Below are 15917 nucleotides of genomic sequence, written 5' to 3' on the forward strand. Positions count from 1 at the left end.
AGTTATTACCCGAGTATCTTGACCAACCTCAAAGTTAATCCCACGCCGAATTATCCCAAAAAAGTACCCGAAACTTTCGTTTATCATTTTTTCAATTTGCTCCCATTTCCCTTTTTAATATAAAATAATAACCAGGAGCCAAAAATTCGACAGGGCAAGGTCAGCCAGTGAAGTACAAAGTAGTCGACGCTGAAACAAAAATTTCAGAATGGGCTTGTGGGGCCCGATCCATTAATCTAAATTTTGCCATATCACTGTTTGTTTTAAAAATGTATTTTTAATTTTTGGGGAGGAAATTGAATCTGAAATTCGGGTGTAATAGAAAAACACTAAAAAGCATGCCTAATTCCCAAAAATGCAAATCATTTCACGCACCCGAAATGCATGTGTATGGTACTTTAGGTACCCACGCTGTGATTTTATCCTACAGGAGATTTCTATCAACAAATATTTACTACTTCAGAATTTCTATGCTGAAATACCGAGATTATAGTTGATCCGATTTTGAACGAAAATAATATATTGTTTGCGTACCTCATACCATGCCGAACCCGCTCGATACCTTTGGTGCATCAGTATTGTCCCCGTTTCTAAAGCTGCGGGTCTGAATGGATCATAAATTCAATAACCCTTTCTTTCGAGTGATATTCTCAAAAATCGAAATGACATTTTCTGGTTTTGTCCAAATTTTGTAAAGAGTACTAATAATAGGCCCGAAACGCCTTAGTTTATCGGCAGAGATTCCCCTCCACCTAGAGATATTTATATTTAGGAAGGAAATGCTATAAGTTGTTTTTGTTTCAAATTTGTCCTCCCAAAATCCGGCGAGGCCCCATTTTACGTAACACGAAATTTCAGAAAAGCCTTCCTGTCCCCTGCCCGAAACTTCACTTATTCACAGTCAAATCCTATTTACTCACAATAAGCCCTAAAATGCGGTTAGCCAAAGATTTCGGTAATCTCTTAGGTAAACATAAAAGCATGTACCGGCCCGGTAAGAGGTTTTTTTGTAATTATGTACAAAGGCGTTATTTTCTTTAAGAGATGGACCGCTTTGTGGTTGCAAAGAATTTTTTTCTGCCTGGCGAACTTTTGAAGAACGTCCGAAAGACGCTCATAATTTCTAGAGAAAAGGAAAGTAATTCCAGTTTTGAAAGGCAGTGAAAAGAAGTCAGATGCAGTTAACAAAGCTCAATAACCGAAAGGACTCAAAGCAAATATTGACTTTAATTATGTAGGCATGAATCCTGCATTAAAATCCTTTTAATGCCTAACCGATTATATGTCGAGTAGCAATTTCTTTCATCTCAATGCGCTAAAGATTCATAAATCCAATATTTTTTTTATAGATCGAATCGTAAACGTCTTAAAAGCTTATATCGCTAATCCACTTTTGATATATTTATCGAGGGCAATCTCTTAATATTTTAGTATCTCCTTTGTTTGAGGGATCAACCGGAGGTTGTAGGTACAAAGAGATATTTTATTTTACTTCATACCTGAAGGAATACGAAAAAGGATAATGGATCTTGGTCGAGCTCAGAATCTCTCTATTCCGTTAGGTTCCCACGGGGCAAGCTAGTTCTGATTAAATGCAAGGTGCTCGTGTAAACTGCCCCTCGATAATTTCGGCTAGCGCACATTCAAAGAACTGCGTCTTGCGCGATATACCGAGTGTCCAAGCTTCGCCTTGACGTCGGAGATTAACGTGGGAAATCGATTTGTGTTTTTTCTGCACCTACGCGGATTATTCGTTCGAAAAAATTTTATGCGGAGGTCATAGCGCTCGAGGTCGGCCATCATTCGTAAGTTAGTTTAATCCCACTTACGTTTAACTTATTAACATTAGTTCGGAGGTAACTCACTGGAAAGCGCAGCCCTCACTTTAAACAGACACTCGATAGCTCGGCTGACGCAGGGTGTCCCAGAAACGAGGCAGATTTGAATTTGGGGGCGCCAGAGGGCGGAAACTAAAGCGATGCACGGGAGCGTGCGAGGGAAACGTGCCTTACACAAAAAACCCTGGTTTTCTTTCCGGAGGATGTGTGAGGGCGTGCTTTCTGACTTGTAAAATTTAATAGATTCTAAATTACCGGCTGAAAAGCATGTTTAGCTGACCCCTCCGGTTTTTACGCCCCACCACTCTATAACACTTTTCTTATAGCAATTTTTCTCAAACACTCTGCATATTCTTCTACGTTCGATATTTTCCTATCCAAATAAGGAGACGAGAGCAAACGTAAAGGCTGAAATTAGTAATTTACTTCGCTGTCACTGATGGCCCAGGGAAGCCCCCAGGATGCACATTTTTTGACATTGAGGAGTTGTAGCGCCAGAAAATTTGACACAAGTTCACCTCCAACCTGGGTTTCGTGTAAAATGGTACACGATAAATTTTATGAATAAATCGGATTTGAAGTCAAGCTGGTGCCAAGTTTTTTGGTGCCTCTGCCCGTGATTATGGCATTTGTGCAAGTGCCCTTCGATTCTGCACCTTCTGAATTAACCCAAGATAACACATAATTGCACTATATGCTTTCTCAGCCGTATGTAACATATGTACATATTTTTATGCCGCTCTAAGACCTATCTAGTTCTGTAAATAAATCTCACAGAGGCACGCGTCTTGCTGTACCTGAACTACTGAAATGCTGAGATAAAATTCGCAGGTAGTCAGAACATCCCTAATCAAAAACTTGTCTAAACTGCATTTACTCTTGGAGTACCCCTAAGTGTACTCAATTTTGCTCAATTGCCTCGATAAGATCTACAAGCTGAAATTTGCGAAAGCTCTTTAGTAAATCTTTGTATCGGCTTCGCTTTGAATGTTGCCGATACCTTGCAGGGTGCTTAGATACTTTAAGTAAGTACCTTTCCTTGTTTGCCTTGATCAAGCATTGTCTTCGTGTTATTCTTGCGAGAGGATCATTGTTTTGACATGTTTAAAATTGTAGATTCATGATAAGTTTGGAAAAAGGGTGCCGATTTAAAGGTACGTGTCTGCACGTCAGGCAAACTTAGATTAGTTTCACTGTAATCTCATGTGAACTAGCCAAACTCATTTTTGCTCCTGAAATAACATCGCTAAATATTATTCAAATGCAACAATTGTAATGTCTCAGAAAAATACGACTATCGAATTTGAGTACTCTGGAGCACGACAAGAAGTCAAGAAAGAAGAGCAGTTGGAGGATATACAGAGCCAGGTAAATCAAAGCTAATTTGCCGATTCTGTTTCCATACCGCATGCAGTACCATTATTCGGAGTAAAGAACCTCCAAGTAATTCTGCACTTCCTCTTAGGCTTCATAGCTTACACCTTTCGTGTAAGCTTATCTCCCGGTATTCTTGCGAGGGTCGTGCAACGGAATTGCTCAGACTACTGGAACCATTGCTCCACTTGTAGTGAAGCTAATATGTAGTGTCAAATGCGAGAAGTACTGAAATCAGCATGAAAATAGATGTATGTATTTGAGTCAAATGATTTTAGACTGATCCTCCTCAATTGAGGACTGTGTTTTTCATCAGAGCAGACCTGAATTTTACCACATTAATGTCTTCGGCTCGGGAAAGGTGCCACCATGGAATGAAAACACAGACTTAAATCTGAATGCTTTAGCACTGGTATGAAAAATAAAATGTCTGGTTTAGTAAAAGTGCTACGGTGTTTTATTGCCTGCTTCACGTGACAAGAGTGAGATTTCTCTTAAAAATCGTGTTTCTGGTAGCGCCCAACGTAGTATAAGGCAATCGATCACCCCGAACCATAGCGTACAATTTATAAACGGCATTAATAAAGTCGTACATCGGTACCACCACAGAGAACCACTCGCACTAAAAACCTTAACACGTAACAAATTTGTATTTTATTCATGAACCTTTCTTATACGTATTTGATACCGACTGTTAAGCAGCGTGGTGCTTTTGAACCTCGTAGATTCTCCCGGATATTTATTCCATTTTTTTTTTGGTTTTGTTGCACTACTGGTCGCCTTCTGTGGGAAACGGTAACTGTTTACCTCAATTAAAATATCAGGTAGAATTGTAAATAAACTGGACAAACAAACTTCAAAAGGTCCGTTTCGATAAAACACGTGCCTCGGCTTCAAGACAATTTAAAAAAAGTGCCAAAAAGATGCCGACCACACACTTCCGACACTAATTGAATTAGCACGGTGACTGTAGACTACGGCAGACGTGTTAACATGTAACGTCTATGTTTCCCATCGGAATTTGGACAGCTATTTAAACATAGCTAATGTGGAATTTAAGTATCCATTAGTAAGTTTGAAGAAGCTTAAATAATATTCCTATTCAGCAAGATGAAATTGAAAATTAATAATATCCAGTTAGGGAGCCTATCAGCAACTGAATTCATTCCAACTGTCCGGGGCAAGGCGGGGAATACTTCAGTGAGTTTGTCCGCACCGCGTCCTGCCGAATTTTAAGAGTCTTTCAATATATAACAGACTTTGATGATTTAGTAGAGAAACCTAGGGAGAGTCCATTCGTGGAGTGTGAATGGATTCGAACTAGGGACCCTTCTACCTTATAAATATAAAATAAAGAATTATGACACGAAAAGTTTCCATTAAGATTCTAAAAGTCTTTATTGACTTCCGATGGAATTTATCAAAGTTAAGCGAATAACTTGTGTTACTTCCTAAGTTTTCTCTTAAAAATTTCACTCAAGCTTTAGCTTACCGGAACACGTCTCCAGCTCCTTATAAGCATCCAGATCGTTGTCCATCTTCCAGCCATTCAATAAATATACAGGATGTTTATTAAGTACTTGTGCCAACTTTAATGAGTGAATCTTTGACTAATTTTAAGATGAAAAGTTTATGTGAACATGGAACCGGATCGCTTTGGTTGGTGAGATACAGGGCTTAAAAAAAAATTGTTTTATATTTTGATTATATTTTTATTCAGTGACATGCCAGTTTGACAGAATTCGGAATACTGGAAGTATCGGTGATGAGAAACTCAAATGTTTGCTTAGTTTTTGTTTAACGCTAGAGGGCGCCACAGGTACAGTGTTGTACCTGGGTTTGGATACTCTTAGTATTTACTGTATACACTGTATGTGCCGCCCTCTAACATTAAACAAAAACTAAATAAATATTTGAATTCTCATCACCGATATTCTGTGTATCTAAAATTTCGTCAAATTTACATGTTATTGAATAAAAACACAACCAAAATACCAAACAATATTTTTTTGAAGCTCGGTATTTCTAGAACCAAGCCGATGCAGATCCACATTCATTAGAACTTTTTTTATCTTAAAATTAGTCGAAGATTAAATCTTTAAAGTTTATACGAATACTTAATAAACACCATGTATATTGCATGGGTAATTGGTAACTTGTAAGGCGAAATGTGAGATTTCTGTCTCGTTACCTTTTTAACTCACATTCCTGGATTTGGGCAAATAGCTTTGATGGGTGCAGATTTGAGTTCAGCGTGCTTTCGTCACTTCTTCATCCTACCTCTATTCCCCTTGCGTTCCTCAGTAACTTTTCAGCCGTATTTTGCTTTGGAACGCGGCTCAAGTTAATAAGGATTTTTATCTACTTTATCGTGAATTTGATTTGCAGTTTGAGACTGACGCTGACGGGACACGCAAAAGTTCCTCATTTAAGATATTCAGGTTACCAGTTCAAGTCGCTAGTCGGAAAATGTTGGAAGAAAGTAGAGCAGCGAACCAGAAGATCAGAGTTAAAATAAGTTAAAAACCTGAAACTATCGAATTGTGGAAGATCAATTTACAAGAAAGTAACATTGAAATCAGCAAGAGAGATAATAAAATATAAAGATGAAAATAATACATTTTGAAACATAGGTATTTTGTCAGTGCTTAGAGATATGATATCAACGGACACCTTCGTGTATCACGTCATAACATTGTAGATTCACGAAACAAATTTAAAGATTGAATTTGAAGAATCACCTCACGAGAATTCGGAAATTTCTATCAGCCTTCTTAATGAAAATAGTTATATTGTTGGAGCATCTACTCCTAGCCTAGAAATGATTAGGTTTTTACATAACAAATAGAGCTTTCTCTATTAAAATCACCACCATCAGAAGTTCCAATTTAATTTCCCTAATGCCTCAATTTATATAACCCATCCGTTTCAAAAAACCCTTCGAAGGAATGTTGCTCTTAAGGGTAAACTTTTATCAAACCGAACTAATTGCAATGGCTCCTGAAGAAATCGACTCAATAAAATGCACTTCTGAAAAAAAACTGCTTATCTTTGAGCCGCACCTCTAAAATTAAAAAAACATGTTAAAAGCATACATGAAATGAAGTTGTGTGGCTGATTAGGAGAAAAATATAAAATTTAAGGCTGGTAAGGCACAGATAGCGGTTGTAGTCAAATGTTGGGCCATAAGTTAAGGTCAGTTTGTCTTCCTATCTGTCAACAATCGGCCTAACAGCGCGGCAGAGACCTCATTTTTAACAGGTTTTTTCTTACTCTTCATGATAACTAATTTACTTTGGACAGATAAAGCAATTCGGCAATAAATAAATTTTATTGTGGGATATTTTTCTTGTTACCTGAAAATAAGTTCGTGGAATAAAGGAAAGAATGTACAGATCAAAATAAGAACATACCACTCCCTGAATGATCTGCCAAGTCGTTCCAGCTTTGCACTTCCCCAGATCCAAATGCAATGAAAATAATTGCCGTAATAACAGCTACCGTGGCTGCAACCAAGAAAACTACCACCCACTGATGAGAATTAGTCTATAACCACAACTTTCCACAGTTACGTAATATTTGCTTCTCGCCTGCACTAACCTGATCCTTGACGATTAACTGAGTAACTAACGGTGATAAAACTGCAGCTATGTGAGCCAAACCATTGGTCAACCCCATAAGAGCCCCTGCATACTTAGGTGATAGATCTATGTGGTTTATCGACCAGCCAGACATGCAGGATGCTAAAATCCCAACGGCAAGAACCAGTAAAATGACTGACTCCTTGACACGATTAGTATCAACGAATGAAAGGGCTATGAGACAAACGGCACATCCAAAAAGCCCTACAGCAGAGTATAAAGTTCTAGTGAATCAGTTATAAGAGGACTGAATCACCTATGGAGTTGAATATTTTCCTGGCGGTGCCTACAGGTACTAAACCTCTGTTGATGAGGAAGTCGGAACTGAAGCTAAACACAAAGCTGAGGGCCCATAGAACGAAGAATGGAAGGGCTGAAAGCAGACCATTCTGGAAAAGGGAAACTTTGGATGTATTGTAGCTGGGCTTTTTTTGTGCTAACATATCCCAAGTTGAACCTCATGACGTGGCTCATGTAGCTGGGAATCTGGCTCAGGAACGTCGAGGTACAATAAATGTAGCCACTTTGAGTAATTAGCAAAGCCCATACTGGTACGGAGGATAAGACTTGAGCCCAGGGAATTTTGAGGTGCTAAAAATTAATTTTAATTAGAGCTGGAACTGTTGGAGCGAATTTACCAATTGGCTATTCTCCTTCTCTCCTTCTCCCAAACTATGCTCAATATAGCACCTCTCCACATCACTAATAGTGGGGTGTTCTCCAGGACTGTTAAATCCGAAGAACCAAAATGTGATACACCAAAGGGCACTTAGTCCTCCGTAGAGATAGAAAACCAGAGGCCAGCCAAACCAACTTTCGGATACAACTCCTGCCACCAACATCCCTACAACAATGCCCAGGGGCACCCCTAAAACCCCACCAAAAGTAACGCTTACAAAACTATATTAACGCAATATACCCCCAAAGGCAAAAGCGCCCAGGCGGCTTCTCTCCTCTTTGGGAACCCATCGCCCTAACTGATGTGTAAGTGAAGGAAATAAAAAACCTTGGCAAAAGCCTTGAAGAGCCCTACTAATGCATATTCCAATAAATCCAAAATGCGCAACGGTGAATGGAATCAAAACTCCTAAAAGAGTTTGTACTGCCATCGCTCCAATCAGGAAAGTTTTAGCTCCATAGCGAGTTGCCGCATATCCTGCGAAGACTTGGGGCCAGACATAGCCCCAGAAAAAAGCAGAGAGGATGGTACCTTTGCTCTGCAATTCATATATCTGCACAAGGAATTTGTTAAACGTTATATTTATAGCCTTATGGTCGTGAAAATAATCTTACTGGAACATTGGGGTTGATGGTCACAGATCGATCAGTCATTGCAACTATGGTTACCGAGAGCGTTACGTTGAACCCTAGAGCTGTGAATACCATAGTGAACAGTAGAAACACTTGTAAGTGTCTGACTCCAAATACTGGGGCTGGAACGAAAGGTTTTTCCTTTAAATGGAGGCTTTGGCATTTTAAATCGCTTACCTTTTGCATTTTGGGTGTGTTGGATTACCGGGGAATAATACAAATTCCTGCTTTGGAAGCCCATCAAACCCATATTTTTCTGTTAAAAACTTCTGGCTGAGTTAGATACAACCGAAATTTGTCGAGTCAGGGTAATCCGTAATATGGATAAATAAATTATACAAACCTTGATAGTTAGCTTTACTTTAGGATTAAAACATTACTGCAAGTGCGTTTCATTATGTCAACGTTCCATTAAAGAAGGCAAATTACAAAAAAGGTCTATTAACGCATTATAAATATGTAATATTTTTTTACATCATCTTTAGTATCACTTCGTGACTGAAAGTCTCTGGAACTCGAGAAAACGAAAATAAGCCCCGTTGCAGTTTCCACTGCAGGTATTGCAACAAAGGAAGCGCTGCACGCCACTGCACCGGGACAATCTGAAACTGAAACATAATTCATTTGCATCCATCACAAACGATGAAATCCTGAGCTGGACTGTAAGTAGGAAATGTTCGACACAATAAGTTCACAAAGTTCCTTAATCCTATCAGAAAAGACTTAAATTATCATTTTACGCCTGCTCGTCACGGTCCTGTCGTTGGTACTGCTGGGTCTCCCTAGGCCTGACCAAACGAACCAGGCAGCATTTCTCCTGATAATAGCAGTAGGATCCAATGTCGCTACCATTGCGAGATGAAGAGTGAACCACACGGATCTTTCTCCAAAGCACGCGGGAACCTTGATGGATTTATGTAATGGGTTGTCTCGGGGAACTGGGGCCCTCGCGCCTATTTTTGAGCAATTCGTTGTCCCTAATGAGGTGTACTTGAAATAGTATTATTTTTACGAGAGAGCTATTTCCCTAATTTTAGATAAATTCTCCGCATTGGCGCACTGTATTCCTCCTTACTGCGGGAATAAATGTCGTAACTTAATCTTTTTACGACTTATTAGGGTCTGCGGAAGTGCAGTCATAAAATGAGAATGAAAGTGACGATAAGCAGGATATTTGAGATGGAAAATGTAAATTAATGATTTTGATCGTCTGGGAAATATTTTCCTTACCAAATGTTAACAGCTTTTGTTAAATAACCGCATATCATGCCCTTCAAAGGTGCTAACACGAATTGAAATTTACATTGTTTAATTAAGTATTTAATGGATAAAGAATTGTACTATGTAATTTAGATATCAACCGTGATATTAGACATGAAATATATGTAAGATTTTAAACTACATGTAGTAACCGATAAAAATGCGTGCTGTGTTTGATTTACATGATTCTCCTTTAACTCAGCTGTACTAATTGTCCCATTAAAGGCGTTCGGTATGTACTAGTACTACAATAATACCTTAAAGGCGTTTAAAATACTTGTAGATTATGCTAGATGGAAGAAACCATAATAAAAGAAAAGACCAGGAAAGGACGTAGGCCCAAAAGGCTTCTAAAGTTCGTTTGCAAAAAACTTGGAATTCTGTATTCTCAGCACGAAGGATTTATGCCGATTTTTTACTCATGAAATGTGCGTCAGGTGAAATAAACGTGATGAAAAACTGACCCCCGCAAATTCGTGTTAATATATTTCATAAACACCTATACATTTTCACTGAGTAATATTACTCGAGCAGTAGCTAAAGGCACCTAATGTAGTATTAGTATTGCAGTATGGCGATGTAGGAATTTCCAAATCAACAAAAAAAAAAATTCTCAAACTCGAAAATGGGTTTCGAGCAGCAATTTGTCCAGGAAAATAGTCCTGGACGTAATATCACTAATCTTTAAAGTTTTAAAACTCGAAAATCGGGAATATTTTGATATCGAATCGAAGACAAAGACACGCATAACGGCATGCCGAAATACTCCTACATTATGGAAGAAATGTGAAAAAAAAATGTTTGAACCGAGATTATTCCTTATAAAATTCTTCCTGGCGACATATGAAGCTTTTTAAGTTGGGCAGCTGCAGCTGCGAAATAATCCTGAAATATGAAAAAGTGGCAATTGTGGCCCGCCTCATGAAAATATATCAAAATTGCTAAAATTTTTGTGCTAATATACGGACAAATATGTTACTAGAATATAGAAAAAGTTTCAGGGTAGTCAGGAAAGAGATATATCGTTTCCCCGCCATTAACAAATTCCTCATAGAGAAACGCACTACGGTAACATTAACTGGAATGGAAACGAACAAAAGGAAAAATGTTGAACTTCTCGATAATTCTCTGCGCTAAAATAAATATTTTTCCAACTGCTTTTTGTTTAAAAAAAAAATGAGTTGGAAGTGTGACGAGTTCAATCTTCAACAGCATAATCATCTCTCATCAATCTCATCTCATCAATCAAGTATCGCAATTCATTGTCAAAATTAAAAAAAATACTGCGCTTAAATTTTTCCCAACTCAGACTAAAATTGCGGCAAAAATACAAGCTGAAAATCGTCACGAAAGCAGCACACGACAATAGCATTTTCCATTTTTCCACTAGAACGAAAATTTGTTTCAATAGGCCAATGGTACTCTTTCGTAGTTCGCCATTGCCACTTGACGCACCCACAATCTACACGCTTAGTATTGTTCATATTGAGATAATATTTAATTTATTACTCTGCACATGGATTTTGATGTAGTCTAGGAGATAATTTCGCCTAATAAAAAATACTTTAATAATTGTTATAGTTTTACGCTTTTCTTTGCATCTGCTGAATCGGTATCATACTGTTGATGTGCTCAACTGAGAAATATTCGAAATAAGATTGTTGAACATGTTACTCCACATAAGCGCTCCTGGTCTACACGAGAATGCAAGAAGCATGCAAACGTTAGAGAAAGAATAACACGGATGATATCAGAACTTATAAAAGAAGTAAATGCCCGACGTTTTGATTTTCCAACATCAGCTTGACTGGCGCCAACATGGTCCAATCTGAAAGTCTTAAGAAAGACATTCTCTATAGCGCAGTAGACGATAAACTCATAGAACATGGTAACTTGTTCTCCCTTTCTCTTCAATTTCAACTCAAAATGCACCTCCATTTTAGTACCTAAAATTGGAAAACGTCACCTGCAATGCCTAGTGTTATTCCTGATAACGTTTATAGCTTACGGATTTCGAGTAAATCTCTCCGTGGCTATTGTAGCCATGACTGATCCAACTGCCAACGAAAATTCTGACATACAAGTAAGTAGCTCATAGGCACCAATCTTCCTTAAACTGCTCCAAGTTTGTTTCTCCAGACGTACCCCCATTGGACTCACAAAGGCGCCATCCTCTCCGCTTTCTTTTGGGGCTACATTTGGCCCCAAGTCTTCGCAGGTTACGCAGCGAACCGATTCGGAGCTAAATGGTTCCTGGTAGGTACCATGAGCCTTCAATCCATTGTAGGCTTTTGCACTCCACACATAGCAGCTCATTTGGGAGAAATTGGAGTTATGTTAGGGAGGGCCGTTCAGGGTTTTTGCCAAGGATTTCTATTTCCTAGCTTAACCCATTTACTCAGTCAATGGGTTCCTCATGAAGAGAGAGCTAGAATGACAGGTTTTGTTTATGGAGGTATGTCATGAGATTTTTTTCACACTTAATGGGCTTGAATGATATTAATCCTTAGCCGTCCCATTTGGTACATTGTGTGCAATGTTGGTATCAGGTGCGATAGCTGGTTCGTCACATGGATGGCCGATGATTTTCTACATGTATGGGTCTCTGGGAATTTTAGTAAGTGTCCTATTTGCTATTGTTGGGTACAATAGTCCAGCTGTGGACCCTACAATAAGTGAGGCAGAGAAACAATACATTGAGAGAAGCTTGGGGCACACCGATGAGAAACCTGTAAGTTACTAATGCAGGACTGAATATTTGCTCTTATAATTAGCGTTTATAGTCTCATAAAGTGCCATGGAAGGGCATATTGACATCCAAGCCTGTGTGGTCCTTGCTCGTAACCCAATGTGGATTTGTCTACGGTTTCTGGATTCTACTTACGCAGATTCCTACTTACATGAAATTTGTGCTAAACTTCAACATCAAGGATGTGAGAGTTAACATTTTCGTTAAATTTAAAACCTGAAACTTAATTGTTCTTTCAGAACAGCCTTTTGTCCTCTCTTCCATATCTCGTACTGTTCATCTTATCATTTCCTCTAAGTTTTCTGTCAGACTTTATCATTAACAAAAAGTATGTAAGCCAAACGACTTCACGCAAGCTCTTCAGCTCCGTTGGTATTATTATATACGATCAGACCACCAATTCAATCTCATCACATTTTTTCTAGGTATCGTAACCACCTCCATAGCCTTATTCATGATGGGCTATGTGAAACCTGACGAATCAACCAAAGCCATTTGGCTTTTGATTGCTGCAATCAGCTTAAGCGCATTTTGCAACTTCGGGTGGCCTTTGAACCATATGGACTTGTCTCCCAACCATGCTGGAACTTTGATGGGTCTCTGCAATGGGATATCAAATATCTTTTCAGGTATCGCGCCACTGACTGTGCAGTTGCTCGTAAAGGATGAGGTCAGATAATCGTTAGCTAATTACGTGGAACTGATGACGTATGGAAATTTTAGCGAGATCCCGTTCAATGGAGGATAATATTTTTCTTGGCAGCGGGGGTGCAAATAGTATCAGGGATGATTTTCAATGTATATGGGTCTGCAGAAGTCCAGCCTTGGAACGAAGATGACCGTAAAAAAGAAGACAAAGAATAGATGTTTAAGCTACAGGGAGTAAATTTATAAAAATCTGTGATAATTAAAGTTTTAATAATGCAAATACTTTTTACACAATTTATGATGTTAATAAACTTTATTGATTGCTTCAACTACTGTGGATTTTTAAAATTTTATATCAAAACTGTTCAGGTCGCCACTCTTGCACCAAACACGTGAATTTCAGATAATACGAGGGTCAGCATGGTGGACACACAGAACGAGCTTTATCGACCCGTTAAAGCTGCCCAAAATGACCAAACACCTCTGGTAAGAGTTCCTCATTGTCAAGTTGTCCTACTTATATGACGATGGTACCGACCTTCAGATTTAGAGTAATCCTCACTGTAGCTATTATAACAATCACCACGTACATGCTAGGTGCAAGTTTAGTATTCCGTAAGGTAGATTTCCAATATGGGTCCACATTCATAACTGGACTCTAAATTTCAAGTAGGTACCATTCTATCAGTCTTTTTCTGGGGTTACATCCTCCCACCACTCTTCCCAGTCCATGATGGAGGTTCGTGGTTGTGATGTTTTGAGGACATTTTTCGTTAAATAAATGTATACGAAAACGCCTTTTAAATATTTTAATTATTCATCGGTTTGCTTCATTATTATTTACATTAACAGAGAGTTGTTAGCTGTGTTACGACATCGAGCAGAGATGCAATGGCGAGATTGTAAACCGACTAAGGCATTACTGCAAGAGTGAACTAATTCCAGCGTTTTATCTTGACCTCCCCGTGGTGTTAACAGGACGCATTATCTTATATCTGAATATACTTTGCCTTGAATATTTTCTTTATGTACCTAACGGCCAGGATACAAGAATAAATTTTCGTGATGTGCGGTTCCGTTTTTCATAATTTTCTGCTGTTAAGGTCCTTAAAATGTACGATGTTCAAGAGATTAATAAGGTCTAATCTGGATGAGCTAAACCTGGAAAAGAATCAACTCTCCGATTCTGCAGTATCTGCTGACCATTCTCAGCTTCGTAATAGAGGCTGCAAAATACAACATCATGTGTATTAACACGCCTACATATTATCTTAATTTGTTTTACTAAGATCAAGTGAGGTGAAAGTGGAGGATATGATGATCAGTGTATGTATTACCTATACAGACTTAACATAGTTCCATTTCGTAAAGTACAGGATAAACAACGTTCGAGTCTAAATCTCCATAAAAAAAATATGATGCACTGTAAAAGTTACAGGGTGTTAAATTGTTACTTTTCTACTGTTTTTTTCCTCCAAAATTTCCACCAATAATCCAAGACGAGAGAGGCTTAGCAGGAAATTCAAGAGATTCTCACCAATTGAGGCTTATCTTCTCGATAACCTCATATATTATGATATGGGTGGCTGTGACGTTCACCTTCCTTAGTTCTGAGAAAGTGCAGCGTTGAAATGAGAATTCTGATACTCAAGAAAAAAAATACAAAAGTTGGATTTAAAAAAAAATTATAATTTTCCCTCACAAACGATGTGAGCTGGAAGCGAAGCTTTTAAGGCCGAAATCATCCAATGGTGCGAAGAACAGCAAGGATGGATTTCATCATCGGATTAGACAGTTCATTAATAAACTTGAATTTTAATTTCATACACTCTATTTGAAATTTTAGAAGTTACGATAATCCTGAAACTTAAAAATAGACCTTTTAGGGTATAAAATCATCCCTGGTATCAAGATTACAATCCACCGGAAAAAGGGTTTTGTGTCGTAAATCCGACAATGGCCCTTTATCGTTCGAAGTGACACTATCACTCAAGAGACATCTCACAGTGCCATATTCCATCAAGGCATATCTAGCATACATATGAATGAAAAATGAGCATGAAAGAATTTCTTACGCTTCTCTAGATTCCTCATGATATTTAGGCGAAAAAAGTATGGATTATTGAAAAGGGTTTGAACGGATAGATGAAGGGTTGACCGTGTTATTTGCGTGACTAGTCAAAGGTACCGCCTAGGGACAATGAGGATTGTACTCGATGTTTGAAACTCGAGTTTATGCTGTGGAGTACCTTGCTGCTCTTAGCAGTGATTGCTCTTTTAAATATAATATAGGATAAATGGCAGACAGCCCTCCTGTACATATTACAGTCATATATAAAGATCTAAGCTGCCTCAACATAAAAAAAACAATGTACATAGAGGACTAAAAATTCCGCACAAATTCGTTAAAAATTGAGGGAAATGCTATTTCTTATGAAAATGCTGCAACACGTCAAATATCATTTTTATTTGAGAATTTTTGTGATGTAACAGACATGTATACAAGGTTACCCATGTAGTAGATAAATTTTACTATTTTCTTTCTTTCTTATGGATCTCCACGTATGTTATGACGTTTTTGAGTTTTTTTGATCTCTGCATTGATCAACCCCATAAAAAGGTCTATAGGGGTGAGGTCAGGTGATTTAGCAGGCCACGCTGATTGTAAATGTTTCACTGTTGAATTTCGGCATGGATACGTTATGTGAAATGCGTTCAGAATTTCTCAAAGACATCAGAAACCTCGTAATATACATTGAGTTCCATAGGAAAGAAATTATAAAGTATATTTGTCTGGTTACATGGATGACCGCGTATACATGTCTGTTAAGTCAAAAAATTCACATCTAAAAACATAATTTGATGTGTTCCAGCATTTTCATGAAAAATATTTCCTTTAATTTTTAACGAATTTATACACGACTTTTGGTCCTTTATGTTTATGTTACGTAAAATATAAATTTTGATATATTATATTTGATATTAATCAAATATATCATAATCCATATAAAAGAGTAAACAGTTTACCATTGATATGATGTTTTCAATATTGTTTAGGTAACTAATGCCAGTAATTGTGTCAGAGAAGGAGGGGGG

At 38.0% G+C, this 15917-nt stretch overlaps 2 protein-coding genes and 1 long non-coding RNA gene across 4 annotated transcripts; 2 read left to right on the top strand and 1 right to left on the bottom strand.

The window, feature by feature from the left end:
- Positions 1-6240: 6240 nt before the first annotated feature.
- LOC136340621 (putative inorganic phosphate cotransporter) lies at positions 6241-8575 on the bottom strand. Its single transcript, XM_066284841.1, has 9 exons — positions 8342-8575; positions 8147-8286; positions 7773-8085; positions 7492-7721; positions 7295-7444; positions 7110-7242; positions 6813-7057; positions 6626-6758; positions 6241-6568 (listed from the first exon to the last, which is right to left on the bottom strand). Exons 1-9 carry the CDS (start codon positions 8412-8414, stop codon positions 6543-6545), a joined length of 1443 nt encoding a protein of 480 aa, XP_066140938.1. The 5' UTR covers positions 8415-8575; the 3' UTR covers positions 6241-6542.
- Positions 8576-8685: 110 nt separating this feature from the next.
- LOC136340622 (uncharacterized) lies at positions 8686-9887 on the top strand. 2 transcript variants are annotated; one of them, XR_010732335.1, is made up of 3 exons: positions 8686-8826; positions 8881-9656; positions 9718-9887. It is a non-coding gene; the product is annotated as an uncharacterized lncRNA (long non-coding RNA). The 2 variants fall into 2 exon arrangements; XR_010732336.1 differs by lacking the exon at positions 8686-8826 and having other exon boundaries at positions 9023-9149; positions 9202-9656.
- Positions 9888-11147: 1260 nt separating this feature from the next.
- On the top strand, positions 11148-13150 carry LOC136340650 (putative inorganic phosphate cotransporter). Its single transcript, XM_066284875.1, has 8 exons — positions 11148-11312; positions 11368-11507; positions 11564-11879; positions 11935-12155; positions 12208-12357; positions 12413-12545; positions 12599-12843; positions 12897-13150. The coding sequence occupies exons 1-8, from the start codon at positions 11243-11245 to the stop codon at positions 13035-13037; spliced, it is 1416 nt and encodes a 471-aa protein (XP_066140972.1). The 5' UTR covers positions 11148-11242; the 3' UTR covers positions 13038-13150.
- Positions 13151-15917: the final 2767 nt, after the last annotated feature.

This window comes from Euwallacea fornicatus, chromosome 8 (genome assembly GCF_040115645.1).
Source record: "Euwallacea fornicatus isolate EFF26 chromosome 8, ASM4011564v1, whole genome shotgun sequence".
Lineage (NCBI taxonomy): Eukaryota > Metazoa > Arthropoda > Insecta > Coleoptera > Curculionidae > Euwallacea > Euwallacea fornicatus.